Source organism: Belonocnema kinseyi, chromosome 2 (assembly GCF_010883055.1).
Source record: "Belonocnema kinseyi isolate 2016_QV_RU_SX_M_011 chromosome 2, B_treatae_v1, whole genome shotgun sequence".
NCBI lineage: Eukaryota > Metazoa > Arthropoda > Insecta > Hymenoptera > Cynipidae > Belonocnema > Belonocnema kinseyi.
This window is the reverse complement of record NC_046658.1, coordinates 14,770,680-14,787,183: the sequence shown is the minus strand read 5'-3', so window position 1 is coordinate 14,787,183 and position 16,504 is coordinate 14,770,680. Positions and strand designations below refer to the sequence as shown.

At 29.3% G+C, this 16,504-nt stretch overlaps 1 protein-coding gene across 2 annotated transcripts in view; it reads right to left on the bottom strand.

Moving 5' to 3' along the window:
- LOC117168046 (surfeit locus protein 1) overlaps positions 1-4,452 on the bottom strand; it is a 136,340-nt gene extending 131,888 nt beyond the window's left edge. The window contains exon 1 of one of the 2 annotated variants that reach the window (XM_033353389.1): positions 4,158-4,452. In XM_033353389.1, coding sequence (XP_033209280.1) covers positions 4,158-4,325 — 168 coding nt within the window. In that variant the 5' untranslated portion in view covers positions 4,326-4,452. The remainder of the gene's footprint in view (positions 1-4,157) is intronic. The other variant, XM_033353388.1, reaches the window with a different exon arrangement.
- Between the last annotated feature and the right edge of the window lie 12,052 nt (positions 4,453-16,504).

Here is a 16,504-nt window from a genome sequence, read left to right as displayed (position 1 = left end):
TTATTTCCAAACTTGAAAAAATGGCTCGGTGGACAGAGATTTCCAGACAACGAAGACGTCATTGCCTCTGTAAGTGCTTATTTTGAGGAACTTCTGAAAACGTACTTTTCTGAAGGATTAAAAAAACTTGAAAAGCGATTGACCAAGTGTATAGAGCTCGAAGGAGATTATGTTGAAAAATAAAAAAAAATTTACCCAAGAAAAATTGTTTTTATACTTCATTCTAAGGACTTATTGAACTACCCTCGTAGTAAAATATCCTAAGATATATCAAATCCTTTAAAATCTTATATTAAATTACTGTAATCAATTGAAAATTCCTTGGAACCTTTTAGAATACTCTCAAATATTTCGAAATCTTCAAAATCTTTTGAGAAACCTTGACATCTTTTAAACATTTTTAAGGTACTTTGGAGTTTTTTTTAAACAACCTTGCTATAATTATTAAAATTCTTTGAAATTCCTTAGATTTATAAAAATGAATTAAAAATTCAGTGAAATCTTTTTAAACATCCTCAAATAGTTAAAATCAAAATATTTTGAAATATCTTGAAAATTCCTTGAAAATTTAAAAATACCCTAAAATATTTCAAATCTTTTGCAATCTCATACTAAATTATTGAAATAAATTTAAAATTCCTTGCAATCTATTAAAATATCCTAAAATATATTGAATCTTATATTAGATCACCGTAATCAATTGAAAATTCCTTGGAACATTTAAAATACTCTCAAATATTGCAATACCTTCAAAATATTTTGAGATACCTTGACCTTTTTTTGAAAGATTTTTAAGCTACTTCTTTAAAATTCTTTGAAATTCCTTAAAATTAGAAAAATAGGATGAAAATTCCTTGACATCTTTTAAAACATCCTCAAATATTTAAAATCGTTAAAAATCTGTTGAAATATCTTGAAATTTTTTAAAGCTCTTGAAAATTCCTTGACATTTTAAAAATACCCTGAAATATTTCACAGGATTTCTAAAATGTTTTGAAATTTAAAAAAATAAGCCTTCTAAATTTTTTTAAATTCTTTAAAATTCATGTAAATTTAAAAAATATATTGAAAATTCCTTGACATCTTTTAAAACATCCTCAAATATTTAAAATCCTTAAAAAATCTTTTGAAATCTCTTGAAATTTTGTAAATCTTAAGATTGAAATTTAAAAAAGAAAAAAGTTTCAAAATTTTAAACATTGAAATGTTTGTAGATTAAAGTTTTGAAAATGGAATCAATAAAAATTCAAAGCTTTCGAAATTTAATTTTAAAAAATTTTCAACTATTCAATAAGAATAATTTTCAACTCGATAAGATTCAAGTCTTCAAATTTAGAATTTTAAACTTGAATGTTTATTTATTAAAAATTAATAATCATAAATAAATTGAATGCGTTCAAAATTTAAATGTATGTTTTTCAATTGGACAATCTCTAAATGAAAAAATTTCAGACTGAAACTTAGAAAACAGAAAAATTTTCTAACATTAAAAATTTAACTGTTTGTAAATTAGTTAAACTATTAAATCAAAGTTTTAATAGAAATTTCTCGAGATAAAATTTAACTATTTCTAAAACGATTTTGGTATATAATTATATAATTATGTATATACACTTTTTAGGGTATTTTTACATTTTCAAGGAATTTTCAAAATATTTCAAAAGATTTTAAAGGATTTTAAATATTTCAGAATGTTTAAAAAAATTTCAATGAATTTTTAATTCATTTTTATAATTTAAAGGAATTTCAAAGAACTTTAAAAATTATAGCAGGGTTGTTTTAAAAACTCCAAAGTACCTTAGAAATATTTAAAACATGTCGAGGGATTTCAAAAGATTTTAAAGAATTTTCAATATTTTAGGATGTTTCAAAACATTCCAAGGAATTTTCAAATAATTTCAATAATTCAAAGCAATTTCAAATAATTTTAACTATTTTTTCAACTTTTCTGGTTGAAAGTGAAACTGCTTTGTAGAAAATTAAGTTTTTTTTGGTTGATGATTGATCAATTTAGTTGAAAAAATTTGTTTTCTGAAAATTTAATTATTTTGTAGAAATATTTTTTGTTTGAAAATGAATTTCGATTAACTACAAGAAAATTAATCTTTTTTGTCGAAAATTTAACTATGATTAAACATTAATTATAGTATAGAAAATTAGATTTGGTGGAAAATAAATTTCTTTTGTGCAAAGTTCATGTATTTTATTAAAAATGCCTTTTTTAGTATACAATTCAGCTTTTTGGATGAACATTTAACTTTTTGTTTAAAAATTTAACTATTTAAAAATAATAAACTAATAAAATATCTATTAAATCTTTCAAAATCTCATATTAATTCACCGTAATCAGTTGGAAATTCCTTGGAACATTTTAAAATACTCTGAAATTTTTCAAATCCTTCAAAATCTTTTGAAATACCTAGAACTTTTAAAATAATAATTGAAAGCGTTCGAAATTTAGAAGTATGTTAGAAAAAAAGTATATAAATTTATAATTATATACAATAATGTATATTTATATTTTCCTCTTTTCCACACCACCGCAGAAATTCTAAATTTCTGGCCACAGAAATTTTTAATTTCTGACATTTTATAATCAGAATTTTGTAAAGCCCAAAGTTTCTAAAGCATGAAGTTTTATAAATTTTAATCTGAAGTTTTAAAAAATTTCAAGAGATTTCAAAAGATTTGTAAGGATTTTAAATATTTGAGGAAGTTTTAAAAGATGTCAAGGAATTTTCAATTGATTACAGTTATTTAATATGAGATCTTAAAGGATTTGATATATTTTAGGATATTTTAATAGATTTTAAGTAATTTTTAAATGATTTTAATAATTTGGTATTACATTTTAAAGGATTTTAAATATTTGAGGAAGTTTTAAAAAACGCCAAGGAATTTTCAATTGATTACAGTAATTTAATATGAGATTTTAAAGGATTTGAAATATTTCATGGTTTTTTTTTTTAATTTCAAGATATTTTCAAGAGCATTAAATAATTTCCAGAGATTTCAAAAGATTTGTAAGGATTTTGAAAATTTAAGGAAGTTTTAAAAGACGCCAAGGAATTTTCAATTGATTACAGTAATATAATATGAGATTTCAAAGGATTTGATATATTTTAGGATATTTCAATAGATTTCAAGGAATTTTCAATTGATTTCAATATTTAGAATGAGATTTTAAAGGATTATAGATACTTTTGGGTATTTTAAATATGCAATGAATTTTCAAGAGCTTTGTTAAATTTCAACATATTTTAAAGGATTTCAACTTTTTTAGGATATTTTAAAACACTCCAAGAAAGTTTCAATTAATGTCAACAATTTAAAGCCAAAAATAATTGTTTTAGTTGAAAGTTTAACTATTTCTATTAAAAGTCAGTCAACTATTAACTAAAGTCAATGTAATATTTTATAATTAAGATGTTATCATTAATAATTTACATAATAGTAATAATAATCATATTTAATATACACCTGGAAAACATAACCTCAAAATCGATTTATGCATGAAATGAAGAATCACGCGAAACATTAAATTCGCCAATTTCTTCCATTTCTTTCAAATGTGGATCGAGATATAAATAGAAGACCACCGAAGTCTTCCGATGCTGTCAAATCGGCAATCATCGTACAGCAGAAAACCGAAGTCGAATCGTGTATTTTCGGCTTACACACGAACTCACAGTGGAAATCATGTACCTTCTGTTTTGCGGCTCCCAAACGGTATGTATCGTGGGATTAAGTTTCAGGCTTGATCTGGCAGCTCTGGCACCACCATCGATTATAGGTCTGCACTTCTAAGAATTGAGTGACCACAGCCTGGGAATAATGAGACCTAACTCCGTTTACACACTTGGCAATAGAAGCATTACCGTATGTGGTATGCACATTACAGGAAGATCTTAAATTTCTGTGCGCAGGTGTCCTCTTCCTAAACATGAAAAAGAGTGCGAGTGAGAAAGTCAAATTGACGAAAGTGAACGGTACTGTTCGTTTGTCGAAAGAAGGCAAATACACTTCGCTTTTTTAAAGCCCTCACTGTACGTACAATAAACGTCAAGTCGACAAACTTTGTCACTCGCATACTTTTCCATGTACAGAAAGAGGTTTATTCTGCTATTACTCACTATCACTTTATGTTACATACGTACCAATAACGAGTAGCCAAAAAATGTAGGTGGTGTGTCATTCATATCTTCCGATTTTGAACGTTTCCTTTCCACAATAAATGACGTAGGTCGTGGTATTTTTTTATAACGAACAATTACTTTATATCTACAGTAATCAAATGGCTTGAGAAAACTACACGAAAAATTCATTTTATCAAACCAACAACAAATTGAGGAAGTTTAGTTCATAGTCCACAGAAGACCACTAGACACACACTAGGTACCATGATCTAAGAGTAGACGTTCTAGCCATTAGCTCCCCTAATTTCGTCCCCATTCGCACTCCACCACTTTTAGCCATCTTGGTTACCATAGCAACCGTTAGCTTCTCGGTCTTCACTCAAAAGATTTGAAATCATGAATTATGGCTACATTGTAAATCAATGTCAATACCACGAAGGAATAATAAGGAGACCCAACTGCCAGTGGGAAGCCATCTGAAACTGGCATTAGAAACATTACCATAAGTGATACGCACATTACAGGAAGATCTTAGATTTGAGTGCGCAGTTGTCCTCTTTCTATACATGGAAAAGTGTGCGAGTTAGAAAGTTTGTCAAATTGACGTAAGTTAGAGGTTGTGTTCTTTTGTTGATCATCATACGAAACATACACAAAATAAATATATAAACAGTATTTTCGATACTTATTTGAAACATGTGTGAACGAATTAAAATTTCTTGCCACATTTGCAACTGCGTTTCCTTTATATAGAAAAATAAGATCGAAAAATAAAGGTTAAATTTCTAAATCATTTCTATTAAAATTAAATGACAGTTAGGTAAAACAATAAAATATATTAGACGTTTATTGTACTTACAGTGAAGGCTTTAAAAAAACACTTTTCCCTGTATGGGAAGAGAACAACTGCGCACCTGCGCACTCAAATCTAAGATCTTCCTGTAATGTGCGTATCACTTACGGTAATGTTTCTATTGTCAAGTGGGGGAACGGAGTTAGGTCTCCTTATTATTCCTTCGTGGCCGATAGCTGTAAAAGTTCTCAATCTTCAAATAAGGTGCAAGAAGCGGACACTGCTGACGCTATCCGTTTGAGAAAGCGCGCCGTGTTAAGATTAACTTTGTGAAAATTGTAGTGGTGTTTCTATTGAAAATACCATTGAAATCATTATTTCAAATGAATAGAAGATCTGAACATGTAACTTTGTGTACCCTGAGAGGGTTCTTTTGTTGTCATTTAGTGCGTATGTATATACGAAATATAAAAATGGATATTATCATAATACAGGATATGATATCGATAATTTGCATTTATTTATTTCTGCTTTCAGCTCGAAAACAATATTCTTTTTTCTCCTTAGGTGGATGATACTTCATTTCATTCGCGTTTAAATGGTACAATTCCTCAGATTCCTTGAGAGGTTATGTTATCCATATTTCTAAGTATTTCTTCTATATTACAAGTTAGATGTTATATATTTGTTTATACTTTAGATCACGCATTTAAAAAATTTCATTATTTTCAAACCAATTTAATTTATTTATAAACTATATAATTTCTTTATCTTTTACTTACAATCTTCGCTCATTGCATTTACTTCCTTCCAAATATACTTAATTCTCGCGCGCTCACTTATCCAATATGGTTAAAAGTGGTGGAGCTGCTCTTTATTCGTTAACTTTTTTTTAGTTGCATGTGGCTAGACCGTGTATTCTTAGATCATGCCATGATCTAAGAATACCATAGCAACCGTTAGCGTCTCGGTCTTCACTCAAAAGATTTGAAATCATGAATTATGGCTAAATTTTAAATCAATGTCAATACCTGTGAAAGTTCTCAATATTCAAATTAAGTGCAAGAAGCGGACACGGCTGACGCTATTCATTTATGAAAGCGCATCGTCTTAAGATTAACTTTGTGAAAATTGTAGTGGTGTTTCTATTGAAAATACAAATTTTAAAACGAATCTAACGTGCCCATCCGGAGCAGATAAATATTTTCTTATAAGCTAAAGCTGCATTATTTGCATTATACATATTGGTAAGTGTGCTTTATGAAGTGTACAAGGTAGCTGTCATTATAAACATAACCTATTAAGTTAATTTCCACATTTTTGATAAATGAATATAACTGTGTTACAATGCCCTACGGAAAGAAAGCTCTGAGTATATTCTAAAGATTCTCTAAGGTCAGAGAAGCTCAGAGAAACTCTTCGCAGGCACTCGGGTAGATATATTCAAAGGTCCAGGTAGTTCTTTTAAAAGTTTTAAAGGCTTTAAAATATCCTTTACAAAATAGAAATACGATCAAAAATAAAAGCGGAGAGGCTGAAATTAAAATAAGAATTCGATCATAAATATCAAGCAGAGGGGCTATATCAATAGAGTAACCGACACTCAAGGGCCCCTTGTTAAGCTTTCGGATAGAATTTAGAAGTACATTTTTTTAAATTTCATAGTGAAGAGCCTTAAACATAATAATTCGGAATCTACGGGTTTCGATCATTTCAGATATCTAAATTTTTTTTTAATGCTTAAAATTGGAATTAATACGAAGTTTCTCGTAAATGGAATGAGATACGCCAAAAAAGACCTTTTTTGTAATTCTACTAGAAAATGGTATATTAGCATATAAGTTATAATTGTAAATAAGTATAATGAGAAAATTCATTAAATTAAGAAAGTGTTAATAATTTGAAGAGAAATTTAAAAAGGGAGAGTCGGATTAGCGACGGCCAACTGCTGTAAATAACTCTGCCCGCCCGGTATGTGACGAATACAAAAGGAACATTATATTACCGTCGCACCATTCTTAAAAGGACCACTAAAAGGAACACTAAAAGGAACTTGTTGTTAAAACATGAAGAAGGCACATATACACATCTCTTTTTTCAGACGTTTTACCGTGTAAAGTATAATACTCGTAGAAAAATGTTATTTTAGTTTGTTTTTGCACACTATTTTATACTTTGCGAAATACATTTATAAATAGTTCTTCACCCGATATTTTGCTAAAAAAGGAAGGGCACAATTAAAAATAGAAAGTCACAAAAAGTTTTAGTTGAAAAGTATACTAATTATTATTACAGATATAGTCTCAAGGGTATGATGATTGCACGTTTATTTCTCTTGTAAAATTAATTCCATTGCATATTATAGCAGATAACAATGCCAAACATTTGTGCAGCTGACGGTTGCGTCGATCAAGTAAAGAAAGATGGATATTATCATAATACAGGATATGATATCGATATTTTTCATTTATCTATTTCTGCTTTGATCCCGGAAACAATATTCTTTTTTCTCCTTAGGTGATGATACTTCATTTCATTCGCGTTAAAAGGTACAATTCTTCAGGTGCATTGACAGGTTATGTTATCCATATTTCTAAGTATTTCTTCTATATTACAAATTAGATGTTATATATTTGTCTATCCTTTAGATAAGGCATCTCAAAAATTGCATTATTTTCAAACTAATTTAATTTATTTATAAACTATATAATTTCTTTATCTTTGACTTACAATCTTCGTTCATTGCATTTACTTCCTTTCAAATATACTTCATTCTCGCGCGCTCACTTATCCAATATGGCTAGAAGTGGTGGAGTTGCTCCTTATTGGTTAACTTTCTTTTACTTGCGTGTAGCCAAAGATATTATACACATAGATGCGGCAAGTGGCGGCGGAATGGGGATAGAATTATTTGTAGGTCATGATAAATGTAGACGGCGCTGTCCTCGAAAATCTTTACCCACCCCGCTGTGCCTCTCTACCCGCACAAGTATCAATCCCCTCTTAACAGTCGTTGTGAGTAAAATCAGCGAAAGAGGCACTGTCGCCGAATAGATTTTCAGTCGATAATAGAGTTTTCTGAAAATATTAATGATCACTGGAGCAATTAGAACTATGTGTTACCCGATGATTTAGGAAAATAACAATAAACTAACAATAACTAATAACAAATTCAAAATTTTGTAACTCCAAACGATTTACGTATATGAAATTTGACACTCTTTAAGTACGAAATTCTCCTTCAATTTTTAGCACTTGAAGTTGATATGATTTGATTAGGAAAGTTTTCATTTGGAAAAATTTCAACTATTAAGCCTTTACATTTAAAATGAAATAATTGAAGAAGTTTACAATTCTTCAATTTTCGACACTATTCTTTTTTTAATTTTAGGCCCTTCAAATTGTAGAGCTGAAATTTTGTTATTTTATTTTAACCCATACTATATATAATTTGTAATGTTTTCATATTAAAACGGGTTGTATTCAAAGTTCTTGAATTGTGAACAGTTTTATTTATATGATTATAAATTTTGAAACATTATGTACCTTTCAATGATTGCAGTGCAGAACTCGATAAGCAACATTTTTCCGAAACTGGGCTTTTTATATATAAAATTCTTAAACAATCTAATACATATTTTGTTAAACGGATTTGTTCGAAATCTCATTTTTAAGATAGTAAAATAAGACTGTTGGTGATTCAAAAGCAAATATTTGACTGTACTTGTATCCCATCTTCATATTTTTCTAAAAAATCTTTTACCTTTTTTAGACCTTTTTCTGACATTTTTTTTCCTAAATTTGGTTTAAAACAATAAAATAATAAAATGCTTCTTTTCTCAAAGAAAAATCTCTTGATTTTTATTTGATCATTTTTGCACGGGGATGTCCCGGTACATATCATCAGTCACGGACGCATTTTTGTAATGCAATCAAGTGATCTGATGAAAGCAGTCTGCCCAGACATATTGGACAAAGCCTGGTTTTTACCCCATCATTGACGGACTGGGTTGCAGTCAAGTACACGATGAGGGGACCTACAGCTTAAGGTGGGTTCCGAACCACCAGAACCTCGGTAAAGGTACATTGAAAAATTTCCAGAGGTACCGGCTCAGGTATCGAACTCCGGACCTCTGAGGTGAAGTCCGAGTGTCTAACCTACTGAGCCAATTATTATTATTATTATTATTATTATTATTTATTTACGAATAAACATGTTTTTTAATTATACATTTTCTTGTTTTAATTTTAAAACACTTCATCTCAGGACCAAAGTTTTTTTTATCTTCAAATGGTGATTCCGATATTATAGAATGTTACTTCGTTCTCCAGAAAATTCCGCTTTTGTTGCGTATCTTGTTCTGTGCTGCAGTCCTTCATTTATGAGTGACATTGAAAATGAAAAGATTACGATACAAATACAAAATAACTTTGTCAGTTGGTTACACATAATTTCATTTTGAAGGCATACTTCTATCATAGTCTATTGTTTGGTGCCAAATGCCAGTTGAGCCCGAATTATTTAATTTCTCAGACTTCCAATTTGACGCAATAAAGAACTACGTACAGAAGTTATTTCAAGTTAAAAAATAAACATCCCTACCGAAAGAAATCTCTGAGTTTTCTTTAGCGAAATATCCTGGCCCATTTGAGTCTATAGACAAAGTCGATTTGAAACAAAATAGTCTCGGAGATAGTTTGAGAGATTTGGGTCCTTTTCAAGATCCTTTTAGTGGTTCTTTTAAGAGTGGTGCGACGGTAATATAATGTTCCTTTTGTATTCGTCACGTACCGGGCGGGCAGAGTTATTTACAATATTTGGTCGTGGCTAATCCGCTCTCCCTTTTTAAATTTCTCTTCAAATTATTAACACTTTCTTTGATTTAATAAATTTTCTCATTATACTTATTTATAATTATAACTTATATGCTAATATACCATTTTCTAGTGAAATAAAAAAATGTTGTCTTTTTTGGCGTATCTCATTCCATTTACGAGAAACTTCGTATTAATTCCAATTTTAAGCATTAAAAAAAAGTTAGACTATGAAATTAAAAAAAATGTACTTCTAAATTCTATCCGAAAGCTTAACAAGGGGCCCTTGAGTGTCGGTTACTCTATTGATATAGCCCCTCTGCTTGTTATTTATGATCGTATTCTTATTTCAATTTCGGAAAGGATATTTTAAAGCCTTTAGACCATTTAAACGAGCTTCCTGGACCTTTAAAAATATCTACCTGAGTGCCTGCGGAGAATTTCTCTGAGCTTCTTTGACCTAAAGAATTTTTAGTATATACTCGAAGATTCTTTTCGGTACGGATTAAACAAGATTTTTAAATTTAAAGAAAATTCTCCTATTACTAGGCGAATTTTGAAAAAAAAATATTAAAAATTATTTTTTTCTTACTTAATTTTATTCTTCAAAGGATTCTCTACGAATCTCTGTGGTACGTTTTAGTTCTAAATAACTGTAAATAACTCAATAATTTTAAACTGACATACTTATTCGAAATTTCGCCTAGCGCAATCTTCTAAAGTTAGTTGCAATTAACAATGGAAATATTTTCCTCAAGTTTTAAAATCATTTTTGAACTTGAGATTACTACTAAATAGTGTACAACCTGAAACAGAAATTTAGTTTCAATTTAAACAATACGAACATGTATATAGTTCTGAGCCGGTTATATTACATTGAGAAAGGCAACGAGAATGACAATATTACCGAGAATATAAATGAGAAATAAATTCTCTGAGAATTAATGATAATCTCAGAATTTATTTTAACTTATTTTAAAGTTTACCTGCTTTAGTAGAAATTAAATCTGTTTTTGATAAAAATGCAACTGTTTGGTTAGAAATGAAGCTACTATATTATTTTCTTGAAAACTTAACTCTTTCATAGAAAATTTATTTTTTGTTTAAAATTTATATTTTGGTGTTGAAAAATGAGCTGAAATCATTTCTAGATGAAAGTTCCACTCATAAAAAAAATTATTTTTTTATTACAAATTCATTTGTTTTAGTACAAAATTGCTCTTTTTGGATAAAAATTCAACTATTTGGTAGAGAATTTAACTATGTTGTTGAAAATTCATCCTTTATGGTTGAAAAATGTCTTCTTTTTGAATTGTAAATTCAATTCTTCTTGGATTGAAAATTTAATTTCTTTGGTAAAAAATTATTTCATGTTAAAAACTTCATTGTTTGATCCTGAAAACTCGACTAAAATCTTTTTCAACAGAAAATTTAAATATTTTTTTTTAAATTTATCTTTTTCATTTAAAACTTCATCTCCCGGGTGGAAATTTAAGTCGGGGGCTGGCCATTCTACGGCCGGCGAGCCCGGCCTTAAGCCGGGAGCTGGCCGGGGAGCCCGACTTTAGGTCGGGCTGTGGTCGGGGTTTCTGGTCGGAATCCGACCAGCATCAGCACGCTCCGCTGGCCAGCGTCCAGCCATGGGCATGGCCGGCAGCTGGTCGGGGAGCCCGACCGTAGCCCGGACAAGATCAATTGGTGCTTTACTAGATTTAAATGATTCGGGTTTCAATTGTATAAAGAGCATAAGTCACTAAATTAGGGAATCAATTTGATTCTTTTTTACTGCAGAATTGGAGCATATTAATATATAAAATTCCACACGACTAGCACACAGACAACATTAACTATTTTGACGTAGTCGTTTAAAGACAAAAAATGTATTTAAAAAATAAATATTAAATGATTGCGAGTATCTTGACTTTAAATATTAATAGTCCTGTTTAGAGTAAATACATAAATTAAATTTTTAAACATTATATTAAAAATAAAATTTCTAACGCTACGGGGTATCGAACCTACGTCCCTATACCTAAATCTAGCAGTCGGGAGTACTAATCACTGCGCTAAACCGAGAAGTTGACACTCGTTGAAAAAGCCATCCTCATAAGCTACATTTCAGAAAAGTTAAAGTACCAGATTTGAAGTTCTCTTTTTCTTATTATTTATTATTATGCGGCGTTATGCAAATATAAAATACACGAACTGTTAACAGGAATATCAATAATATACCTTTTAAATAAATAATTTTAATCATTTACAATTTTTCTTCGCGTGATATTTTGGTTTTTCCCGTTGTAGACTATTTTACATCTTTGACAATGACAGGAAATGTAATTTTTATGGACATTACCAATTTTTATCCACGGAACTAAGAAATTTAATCATGCATGTTAAAAATTTTTTAATAATAAAATTTTTTTTAATTTCGTGTAAGGTTTGGTTTTTACGTGTTTTATACTATTTTACAACGTTTAAGATTCATATAAAATGTAAATTTCTTCTGAACATTTGGAATTTTTCATAAAGATGGAACTTAGAATTTTTTTCATAAAAAAAACAGTTCGCTTTTCAAAAGAGTGTCATCGAATTTTTGTCACAAAACGCATTGTTTGTAAGTCTGAACTCATGAAACCTTAAAATTTCTGGTGTCAAAAAGATATTCACCCAATATATTTCCACGCGTGGAACATCCATGCGGGTATATGCTTCCATTTCTTAATGAAATCAGAAAAAGTAATTAAGTTATAAACAAAGATTAACAATTTTATTATTGCCAATCAGTGCCCGGTCAGCTATCGTCTAAGCATTCGATCATAAGATTTGTCCGATCAGAGCCCAGTCAGCCCCCGACTGGGGTTCTGACATCAATGTTGGCTAGCCAGTCTCCGTCCAGCTCACGGATAGGTTCTTAAAAAACAAACATAGCCCGGTCAGTCCCCTATCAGGAACTTTGTTGTACCAGGGCTAACCCGGGCTATTTCCGCACGGGCTGTTATAAAAGAAATTTCATTTTTTGTATGAAAATGCAACTTTCTGGTTAAAAATCGTTCTTCTTTGCTTGATAATTCAACTAGTTTGTTAAAAACAGTTGATTGAATCGCTTTGTTAAAAAATCACTTTTCTGTTAAAGATTTATATTTTAAATTGAAAAGTTATCTCGTTGGTTAAAAGTTTAATTACCTTGTTATAGATTAATCTTTTTTAATTGAAAATCCAACTACTTAGGTCAAAGTTAAACTACATTGTGAAATTTTGTTATTGAAGGCTTATGTCTGGTTAAAAATTTAACTGTTTAGTGAAAAATATTTCTTTTTTTGCTTAGAATTCATTTTTTAACAGAAAATGGAACTTTTCCATTTTTTAAGATTTACATTTTTTAGTTAAAAAGTCGCGTTTTTTGTTGTTGTAAAAAACTATTTTTTAGTTTAAAATTTCCTTTTTTTGCGGAAAAATGAATCAGTTTCGTAGAAAAATAATTTTTAATTGAACAGTCATATTTGTTCTTTAAAAAAAGAATTTTTGTGAAGAAAATTTGTCCTCCGGTTTTAAGGTGCAATAATTTAGATAAACTTTTATTTATTTTTGGAGTAAAAAAACTTTATTTGTTGGAAATTCGTCCTTTTGGTTTTAAACTCCTTTTCTTTTGTTGAATAAATTTCATTCTTTTTAGATTAAAATATAAACTATGACAATTTCGTTGGCAATTTGTCTTTTTAGGTTGAATATTGAATTATTATGTCAAAAATTCAATTATTTTGTTGAAAATTTAAGTATTTTTTTAAAGAATTCTCTTTTAAAGTAGAAAAAACTTTTTTGTTTTGTTTGAAATAAATTAATTCATTTGAAAAATTTTAAATTTGTATATGAAACACTGTAATTCCTGAATATATCTGAGCTAGAAAATAATTTATATTCAACCACTGATATAATCTGAACAATACAAAAATTGTCAAAAATCATAAATTCCTTAATTATCTTAAATTTTTTAAAACTCTCCTGAAGTTTATGATATTCTCGGTTATATAACCTGAACTTAAATTCTCAGGAATTTAAGAACCCTTAAAATATGTATCAGTAAATGCATGGTTTTAAATATTTTATCTATTCATTTTTTATCTAAAATACCACACTGCTCAGTTCGAGGCTCAGTTTCTTTGATGTAATTTTAACCATAAAAGTTTCAATTTTCAAAGTGTACATTTTGTAATGACAGGGCTACGTGTACAGAAATTTCGGCACGAATTTCAGGACGACGGGGCTCTATATATCGACATTTTGGTACGATTAGCTGGATATTTTCGGTACATGTTTTGCATCGTTCACATTGGTTGAAGCCTTTACGTCTTCCTTACAATTATTTATTCAATATATTGTGCTCATTAATAGCTAAATATATATTTATTTATAGCGGGCAGGAGGCCCATCTGAGTAAATATTTCAATTGAAGTTAAGTTATACATTTTAAACTTCTGCAAACGAGAATTTTATTCTCAATTCATATTGACTTATTATACCTTATTATAAGACCTTTTTATACAAGATAACAATTTTCTTTTGAATTTATAAGAATTTAAAGAATTGTAGGTAGACATGGCAGTTAAAATAAATAGAAAGTATTTTTCTTTCCATTACATTCTTGGTTCTTCGATGGAATTTTAGAATTTAGATCTTTCAGACCATCCAGATACAACTGATTTTTAAGATTTTCAAAACAGGCGTAAAAAATAATTTTCGGAGACTTTATGAATCTATAAGTTTCATGAAATTCTGTGTCGAATGATATATACTTTGAAGAGACCATTTTTTGAAACCTCATATATATGCAGGCCGTTCAAAAAATACTTAACGCTTTTTCATGACAGTTTGGACCCCCCTCCGGTCGCTTTTTCTGTACAAGGTCTGTGTTAGTTTAACATGTGAGTGAACCTCGTGGTGCCCCCTCTCCTCCTAAGGCGTTATCAATTTTTTTAACGGCCTCGTATGTAATATTTATTTTTCTATAGATCTTATTGAACCACCGAGTGATTAAGAATGTGCATTGTCATTAAATAATTAAATCCCCAAGATTAACTATTTTTTGATGTTATTTAAGACGATATTGCAAAAAGGATTGAAATATTTTAAGATGTATTCTTAAGCTATAAATATGTGGATAATATATTTATCTTAAAAATGTTATTGTAATTTTTTTCTGGATAATGTCAATTTCTCTACTCACAAGAAAAAGCCATGAGAAATAAAACTCGAAAATGATGTTCAAAAATTATGAAACTCAATTACTGATTTAGAGAGATAATTAGATATCTTTCATGAAATATTTTTTCAATAATGATTAAAATTAATTATAATGTTTGTAACTCCAAGACGCTGAAAACCAAACCTTTAAAATTGCACTATTTTAAGCACAACCGACTTGAAATTGTCGTATTTTCTAAGTCATATCACCTTAATTTCAAAATTTTAAAAAATAAGACTGTATAATTTCAAAATTAAGAATGTATGTAAATCTAAGTTTTAGTAAAAAGTTGTAAATGAAATAGTGCTACGTTGTTTTTGTTTTAGAAATCAAGCACGATAAATACTCATATTAGAATATAAAATGCCAATATTACGTCATGAGCATATCATTAAAGAAATGAACATTAATCAAAGTTGAACAAAATTGAATTTTATTTCTACTGTAAATACTTATGAAAATATCAGAAAAATATTTGTCTCGAATTAAATATACAGTTCGTTTAACATAATTTTCTTTATTCAACCAAAATATACTTTCAAATCAAGGAAATCATCTCCAATTAAAGAAAGATCTGTATTCAAACAAAAAATTATTGCTTTGAACTATAGAAATGTCTTTGAAGAAAATAACACCGTGGCAACAGGTACTACAATTTCGGTACAAATAGGTAGATTTTTTGGACAAATGGAAGTGGAAAAGGGTCTACTTATACCGAAAGTTCGATTTAACCGATTTTTGCGGTACTTGAAGACACTTACATTCCCTGGCGGACCGAAGGAACCGAATAGAGCCTCTACAAAGTACCCGTAAAGACCCCATTGGGTCCCCATTTGGTTCCTTTTTAAGAAACTCAAAAAAAAAACAGCAAGATCCACTTTTGAACTGTGGAAATTCGGATTCTACGTTAAAATTCCCTATAGAAGGTCACGGGATAATCGAAATCGTTTTTTTGCAACGGTAAAAAGTTACAAAAAATATAAGACGTATAACGCCTGTTGACTTCTACGCTTCAAACGCATCATCTGTAAATAACAGTCAACAGGCGTGATAGATCTTATATTTTTTTTTACTTTTTACCGCTGCAAAAAGAAAAGTATTGCGATTACTCCGTGAGTTTCCAATAGAAAGTTTAACGTAGAATTCGAATTTCCACAGTTTAAAAGTTGATCTTGCTGTTTTTTTGAGTTTTTTAAAAAAGAACCGAATGGGGACCCAATGGGGTCTTTACGGGTACTTTGTAGAGGCTCCATTCGGTTCCTTCGGTCTGTCAGGGTTAAATAAACCTGTTTCCTAGTGAAAGCTAGTGAATATATTTCTTTAATTCACAGAACTTTTCTTTGCATTTAAGAATATTTTTTCCGATTTTTGATAGTGATATTTTTGTTTTAAATCTTTTTAATGCTTAAGAGTAAGCTCTCATACACTTCTAACATTATTGAAATAACCTATAAAATGTACAGTTAGATCTATGCATATTGTATAGCAATCCCAGGTGTATTATATATAGTTATAGATTTA